Source organism: Pinus tabuliformis, chromosome 3_1 (assembly GCF_031772625.1).
Source record: "Pinus tabuliformis cultivar Carrire ecotype Pingquan chromosome 3_1, CPIR1, whole genome shotgun sequence".
Lineage (NCBI taxonomy): Eukaryota > Viridiplantae > Streptophyta > Pinopsida > Pinales > Pinaceae > Pinus > Pinus tabuliformis.
This window is the reverse complement of record NC_142301.1, coordinates 522,317,420-522,325,632: the sequence shown is the minus strand read 5'-3', so window position 1 is coordinate 522,325,632 and position 8,213 is coordinate 522,317,420. Positions and strand designations below refer to the sequence as shown.

At 43.0% G+C, this 8,213-nt stretch overlaps 1 protein-coding gene across 1 annotated transcript; it reads left to right on the top strand.

Moving 5' to 3' along the window:
* Window positions 1-885: 885 nt before the first annotated feature.
* LOC149188118 (uncharacterized) lies at window positions 886-6,366 on the top strand. The gene is made up of 2 exons (XM_089409871.1): window positions 886-1,584; window positions 2,197-6,366. Exons 1-2 carry the CDS (start codon window positions 886-888, stop codon window positions 6,364-6,366), a joined length of 4,869 nt encoding a protein of 1,622 aa, XP_089265997.1.
* The last annotated feature ends 1,847 nt before the right edge of the window (window positions 6,367-8,213 follow it).

Genomic DNA, 8,213 nt, shown 5'->3' with positions numbered 1-8,213 from the left:
ATCTCTGTTTTCATTTAAATAGAGAGAGATCAGAGAGAAGTCACAATAAAGATAAGTACATCATAATTTCTATTACAAAATTAGATTGTTTCCAACCAATTGATCAACAAGAAGATATATTTCCATCCAGCTTTCAACAAGAGCAAGACGAATTTGGGTTTGCAGTTGAGATTTGGAGGACGGGCGCAACAACAAATTTGAGAAAATCATGCTCAAAGAACCTTGCGTTTCTCTCAGTACAAGCCGAATTTGGGCAAACCGTTCTTTGTTAAAGTTAATTAGGTCCGTTATGGACAAAACCCATGTTCCGGATTTTCCAGATTCTGCTTCATTTGCTCAGAATCTCAACCTGCAAAACTGTCACTTCTTATTCCAGTGAATTTCTGTGTTGGCACTTTTAATGATCAAATCTTCAATCTGGAAATTATCTTGGAGGCTAAAAATGGTGAATAATGTTATAACCAATTTATTAAACTTTCATTGATAAAATCATGCATAATCATCAATTTATTAGAAATAAAGGAGAATAAATAATATTCATTCATAAGAGCATAAATCATTATAAAATGGATTTAAATAATAAATTATAATAAATGACGTGATGAAGAATGGTAGAAATCGGTGGAATAAGCATTCACAAGTGATAATAATAATGGCATATTAACGAATCTGAAAATTTCACACATAGATTCCGGCTCTGGAGCTCTGGCCATTTGAAATCGGTTCTCGCGCGCCTGCTACTGCCGCCCAGGCCCTGCCTGGCCGGGCCTCAGCCCTCCTCGACCCCCTCTTGATTCTGTCGTTTCTGCTGGTCCCTGTTCTGGGGGCCCAGCTCTCCCTTTTATCCTACGCTGACCCTCCCTCGCAGCCCCCTGCGGGCCTCCAATGGCCGGGCTCGCTCCCCCCCCTCCAGACTCAGAGAACCATGAGGAAATATTTGCCTCTTTATTTTCTGAATCTACAGATGCAAGACCTCGCCCCTCTGTGACCAAGTTCATCAAAAAACTCGATGAAATCCCAGAGGTTAATCTCCCTCCTTCTCTTCCAAGGAAGTCAGCAATATCTCTCGCGGAAAGAGGTCTTGTAGGCCAGTTCACTGGTCTCTGGCCCTCTCCGAGATCAGTTCAGAAATGGGTTGAGCGCAACTGGAGCGCGATGATTCAAGGGAAGATCGCCATCAGATTCTGCGGACGCGGATACTACACATTTCTCTTTGAATCGAAAGAAGACAAGAACCTCATCTTCCGTAATGGCCCTTACTTCATGGATTCAAGAGGACTCTACTTGAATAGATGGACTCCGGACTTTGATCCGGAAATGGATATCCCAAATGCAGTCCCAGTATGGGTTCGGCTCCCTCACTTGCCGCTCCATTGCTGGGGAGATGAATCAGTAAGGGCAATAGGAAATGCAGTAGGAAAATACATTGACAGATCTGAGCCAAGGGAGAACATGCATGCGTGCGCGAGGATCTGCGTGGAAGTAGACCTAGGGAAAGGCCTGCCGGAAGCTATTAAGATCAAGGTGGATCAATGGACGCATATTCAGCAGTTGGACTACGAGCAGCTTCCCTTCAAATGCAAGGTATGCCACGAGTATGGTCATTTCGCAAATAGATGTAGTAAGTTAAAAGTAAATGAATCTGTTGATAATGAGGAAAATCCTGAGGGTCCATGGGAACAAGTAAAAAGGAAAAAGCCTTCCCCCACCCAAGGACCCAACTCCAAAACCCCTCCGGAACCCCTCCCCCCCCCTCCTCCCCCCCCACAGCTCAGCCTTCCCTTCATCCTCCAATCCCTTTGAATCCTTGTCTGCCGAAGAACCTTCTTCCCCTCCCCCTTCCCCTCGTGTAGCTTCTCCCCGCTCGATCCCTCCCCCTTCCCCCCCTCCTACCATTGAGAGAATCCTTACCAGAAACAAATCGAAAGAAGCCAGTCAATCCACAGATCCTCCGAGAAAAGTTGGCCGAAAGTCAAATAAAGAACTCAGAGATGAAACAGCGGCAAAAGAGATGGCAACGGGAGCGCAGCAACCTATGGACTCATATTTAGGCAAGCTAAAAGGGAGTGGAGAAAAAGTAAAGGAGAAGAGTGGACCTCACCCAACAAATGGTAAATAATGATCTTGGTCTCTTGGAATTGTAGGGGGATGGGCTCTTCCTTAAAACTAAAAGCAATCAAGGACTTATTAAAACAGGAGCAGCCAGACTTTCTCCTTATCCAGGAGACCAAAATCACTGAACAGGACTTTCAACAACAACTCCAAAACTCCAAAAACTTCACAGGTGTATCAATAGGCTCAGAAGGTGCTTCAGGAGGAATAGGAACAATATGGAATAAGAATAAATGGGAAATTATCAACTCTCAATTTTGCAACTGGTGGGTCAGAACAGACTTGAAAAACAAAGGCACTCAGGAAGTCTACTACATCTATAATATATATGCCCCAAACCATTACAGGGACAAAGTCCGCTGTTGGGACACCATAGCCTCAGATCTTCAATCTGTACAAAACAGGAGAATAATTTTGGGGGGAGACATGAATGTAATAAGAAACGTGGAAGAAAAATTAGGAGGAAATTACCATGCAGATTCCTCAAGAGATATGCTAGAATCCATTATACAGTCCCACAACCTGATCGACATCCCTTTGTCCAACGGGAAATACACATGGAGTAATAAAAGATCCGGCTTCCACAATATTAAAGAGAGATTGGATAGGTTTCTATTACAGGAAGGAATTGCAGCAAGTTTTCAGTCTATTAAGAGTCATTTAATTCATGCTTCAGCCTCCGACCACAAGCCTGTGATCCTAAATCTGGATAAAGGCAGAAATTTGGGGCCACTCCCCTTCAAGTATAATAAAACATGGGATCTTCAAGAAGACTTTCGCACCCTCATCCAAAATCAGTGGGCCAAGGAAGTAATCGGATCGCCTCATTTTGTTTGGGAAACGAAACTAAAACACCTAAGAGCAGTCATCAAACAGTGGGCAAAGGAAGCAGCGATCTTGGAAAACAAAAAAAAATCAGATCTACTCACGAAGATGGAGCAGTGGCATAAAGACAAAGAACTCATACAATATACAGCTGAAGACTTAGAGCAGGAAAAAGACATGTACAGGGAACTCTTTCGACAAAACAGAGTAGAGGAAGAGGATCAAAGACAGAAATCCCGATGCCTTTGGCTGAAAGCCGGAGACAAAAACACATCCTTTTTCCACAACAATATCAAACTCAGGCGAGCTGGAAACCAAATAGACAAAATAGAGGCTGAGGGAAAAGAGATTACTGACCAAGAAGAAATTAAAGAAGCAGCTTACAATCATTTTAATTCACTTCTTTCTGCTGCTCCTCAGCAAACGGACAGCTCTGACTTTCTCAGTGCAATAGAGAGCAAAATATCAGATACTCATAACAAAGAGTTGGACCAGGACATTACAGAAGAGGAAATTCGAGCAGCAACCTTTAGCATGCAGCAAGATAAGGCCCCGGGCCCGGATGGGTTCACGGTTGCCTTCTATCGACATCATTGGGAAACAATCAAAAAAGACTTTGTGCGGATGGTAAAGAATGTATTCAGAAACCATAAGATGGGAGAAAACACAAAGTCTTCCCACATTGCCCTGATCCCTAAGGAAGCGAACCCTCTCTCGTTTGACAGGTTTCGTCCCATATCCTTATGTAATGTCTCTTACAAGATTGTAACAAAAATCCTAGCCAATAGGCTAAAAAAATTCCTTCCTCTATTAATATCTGAAAATCAGGGAGGTTTTGTTCCAAGCAGGCAAATAACTGACAATGTCATATTGATCCAAGAAGCTATCCACAGCAGCCTTAACAGAGGAGAGCGAGGGATGATAATCAAACTTGACATGGCAAATGCATTTGATAGAGTTGACCACTCCTTCCTAACAGCAACACTCAAAAAATTTGGGCTCTCAAGCAATTTCATCAGCATTATCAATGGGTGCATCTCCAACCCTTGGACTGCTCCCTTGATCAATGGTCGCCCCAGCAAATACTTCAGAAGCTCCAGGGGGCTGAGACAAGGCTGTCCTCTTTCCCCATTCTTATATATTATCATGGCTGAGACTTTGAGTATCCATCTAGAACATCTTCGCAGACAAAAAGAGATCACTGGAATCTGTATTGAAAGAGGGATAAAAGAGATAAACCACTCGCTCTTCGCGGATGATACACTTCTCATTGGGGGAGCTTCCAGCTTAATGGCAAAAAGATTCAAGAAAGTGTTGGATGCCTTCCTAACAGCCTCAGGAGGTAAGTTGAACAACAGGAAATGCAAGATCTACACCTGGAATGTCCCTCTTCAAATACAACAAAGAATATCCTTGATACTGGACATCCCAGTTCAAAGGAATTGGAGCTCTTTTTCCTATTTAGGTCTGCCTCTTGCTAAAGAATCAGTCAAGGCTGAGATTTGGGTCAAACACATAGAAAAGATGAGAGGCCTCCTTCAGAGTTGGGGAGTGTCATGGCTTAACTTAGCAGGCAGAACGATCCTTATTAAGGCCATTCTCTCAGCTCTTCCAATTTATCAGTATGCGGTCATCATGGCCCCGGCCAGTACTCATAAACATATGGAACTCATCATGCGAAGTTTTCTATGGCAGGGAGGAAAACAGGAGTCCAAGAAATTTAGCCTTGTCAAATGGGATCAGGTAACTCTACCATATGAAAAGGGAGGCCTATCCATTAAAATTCCAAGCCTCTCCAATCGAGCTTTAGGTTTCAAATTGATTTGGAGAATTCTCTCAGGCAAAGGATCGTGGTGGGTGGAGGCCATAAAAAGGAAATATCTCAGAGGTTCGAACTCTAATATTCTTACTGAACCAATAGTTGACAGACCCTGCACCCCGGTCTGGAAACTTATTAAAAAAGTTCTTCCTCAATTCAGAGAAAATGCATCCAAACTCCCTGGAAATGGAAAGGACACTAATATCTGGTCAGATAGCATTATGGGATCTAAGCCGAGAAACCTTCTCCAAGCCTTTCGACCTCTGCAGATATGGATGGAAGAAAGAAAGTTAACAACCTTGTTTGACATATCAATTTGGAATCAAAACAACTGGCAAGACTGGAAGGACCTCCAAACCCCCATTGACCTCAGAGATCTTTGGCTCAATCTCAAGCTCTCTCTCTCTGGTTCTGCGCCTATCAATATTGGGACTGAAGACAGGTATATCTGGGACTCCAGTGGAGGGAAATTCACGGTAAAAGAAGGATACAAAACCCTGCAAGACACAACTCATACAGCAAATTGGAATCTCTACACAACTGTCTGGAAATCAGAGTGCCTTCCAAAGGTTAAACATTTCAATTGGACTCTCCTTAAAGGTAAGATCCTCACAGCTGAGAACCTAAGGAGAAGAGGAATCCTGGGGCCATCAATATGCTGCTTCTGTCGTGCAGAGGAGGAAAACATCCAGCACACCTTCTTACTCTGTCCCTTCGCCCAAAGCTGCTGGAAGCAGGTGACAAGCCCCATGGGAATCCGTGAAAGTTTTGATCAGATCTCCACTCTTCAGAAAAATTGGGGAAAATGTTATCCCTTCCCCAGGAAAGGCAAACACAACATCAGTAGAATGTGGAAATGTATTCCAGCCACCCTCTGCTGGCATCTTTGGCTAGCCAGGAATAACTATGTCTTCAACAATAAAAAGCCCAACATGGCTAGTATCCTTGCTAAGACAATTGCCAGCATCTCTGAAACCATCAGCACAAATTTCATAGCTCTCCCAGATCAGTCGAGCTGGCATCAAGAAGAGAGGGATTGGTACAATAAATTTAGTCCCAGCCACACCAAAAACCAACATCCCCAAGTAAAAGCTCACAAGAAAAGGACGCAATGGAAACTCAGAGGATCCAAAGAAGAGGTTAAACAGTGGATCCTCGATCAGAAGCACCCTTCACTTCACTTTGATGGCGCCTCCAAGAATAACCCAGGGAAAGCTGGAGCAGGGGGCATCATAAAAGATCACAATGGGAAAACTATTCTAAGCTATGAATGGGGTCTGGGGAAAGCCTCCAACAACGTGGCTGAAGCGTACAGCCTCCTTCTCGGCACCTCAATTTTGAATAGACTGGGAATAAGGAATGCAATCATTCTGGGGGACTCGGCCATTGTCATCGCTGCCATGGTCTCGGGAACAGAGTTCAGCAAAGCAGTCCTCAACAATATAAAGATCAGGATTCAGGACAATCTCAGAAATATGGGAGAAATAACCTTCAAGCATGTCTTAAGAGAAAATAATTCTGAAGCGGATTTTTTTGCCACCAAGGCCGTCAGCAGACAGAGTGGCCAAATCAGAGAAAATGAGCGAATATATGTTAAGGCAATCCCATAGCAGATCAAGCTGTCAGACAACCTCTCTGAACAGCACCATCAGTATACGCTCGAATCCAAATCAAATCAGCTGTCACACATTCCTCGATCTTCTCTATCTCTCCTTCGCCAAGCCAATACCATTCTGCTCCATCGTGATCAGTGCTATTTCCCCTTCCTCTCACACACCCTGGATTGCTCCTCAGATCCGTCCTCCTTATGTCTCCCGTGACCCCTTCTCTTGGAATCCTGGCAAATGTCCCCCTATAATCCATATCGACTGCACCAAGGATCTTACGCATGATCCGGAATCTGCCCAAATCCAAGAAAATATCCCGATCTCCCATCATGCCCAGCCTCCCTTGATGCTATATATCTCCCCTCCTCTCCTCGCCCGACTCAGAATGCCTTCGATCTTTCAGAAGCAGATTAGAGAAGCAGTGAGATTAGAGAAGCCCTTAGAAGCTCTCAGCAGTAGAAGCAGCCAGCGGTCTTGCTCCCCCAAGCATCCTCCGTTTCACATTTGGATCCAGCAGCCCAGCAACAAGCGAGGCAGCCCCCAAAGCAACTTCGAAGAGCGCTCTCCTTTTACTGTACTCAGGTATAAATTGTGTTATTTACAGGCTCTTTTATTGCTGACCCTCTTCTCCCTCAAGGCTGTCTTCCTAGCAATGGCAGAGAACTTAGAGAACAGAAGGCAGAATGAGACTCAGGAGGGCCAAGAGCAGCCGGAGAACCCGCTGGACCGTGTGCTGGGCAACAACACTTGCACCCTTTGCAAACAGCACTGTTTCATGATTGCCAGGTTCATTAAGCATTTTAATGAACTTAAAGAAGACTTCCAGGCAGACAGCCGGTCCAAGAGGAAAAAACTCGAAAAGCAAAGAGCCGAGATCGAGAGCCTTAAAGAGAAATGTAAACACATGGAGGAGGCCTTATCCCACATCAAGAACATCACACAGAGCATGCAAGCTGAGGCATCAACCAAAGCAAGCATCAAAAAGGAACCTCAGGTCGAAGACTCGGTCAACCAGTTCTGGTAATCAGCCATATGTCCAGCAAATTTTGTCTTCTCGCTGGTCTCTTTGTTCGGCAATACAGCCGCTACTTATTTCAATTTATCCTTTTCAAGTTTAATTTCAAGAAGTCAGGGTCTGCGCACCCATTTTGGACTTCCTTTCTTCTACTTTCGTCAATCTATGTAACAGCACTTGCTATAAGCAGTTTTTTTATAATATAAAAGTATTCGACCGTGTTAAAAAAAAATAATGGCATATTAACGGCCCAACATACCCCCACACTCAATATGTTGCATGTCCTCATGCAACGAAAACATGAATATATTGCATGTCTTCATGCAACCCCAAGACAAAACCCATGTGTTAACCAAGCAATAAAAATTTGAGAACAAATGAATGCTTCCTTAATTAATAAAATTTCAATTTTAGCAATCTTGAAGAAGGCATAACAATTTTTACATTGACATTCAACTATATGTATGCAGTTGCAGCAAAATATGATATATATAACAGCAAACTTCATTAACCATTTTCTCAAAAACTACAAACCAGATTTTGTTGAAATGTTGCAAGTAAATTTATAATATATGAATGTCTCTATGATCCAAAAATTAGATCGTTTTGATGCACAGATCATGAGATATAAACAAAATGGCTATAGGTGAGAATGCATGATTTCCAAAATTTTATGAACCAATTTATCTTGAAATTATCTAGGTATGTGTATTTTAATAGTATGTCTATGTTTCCCAGAGATCACAAGAATTGAGTTCATAGTTTTAAAAATATTATGAAAATCAATTTCTACACTGAAATTGTATGCCTTACATGAGAAAGAAAATAGAAAACA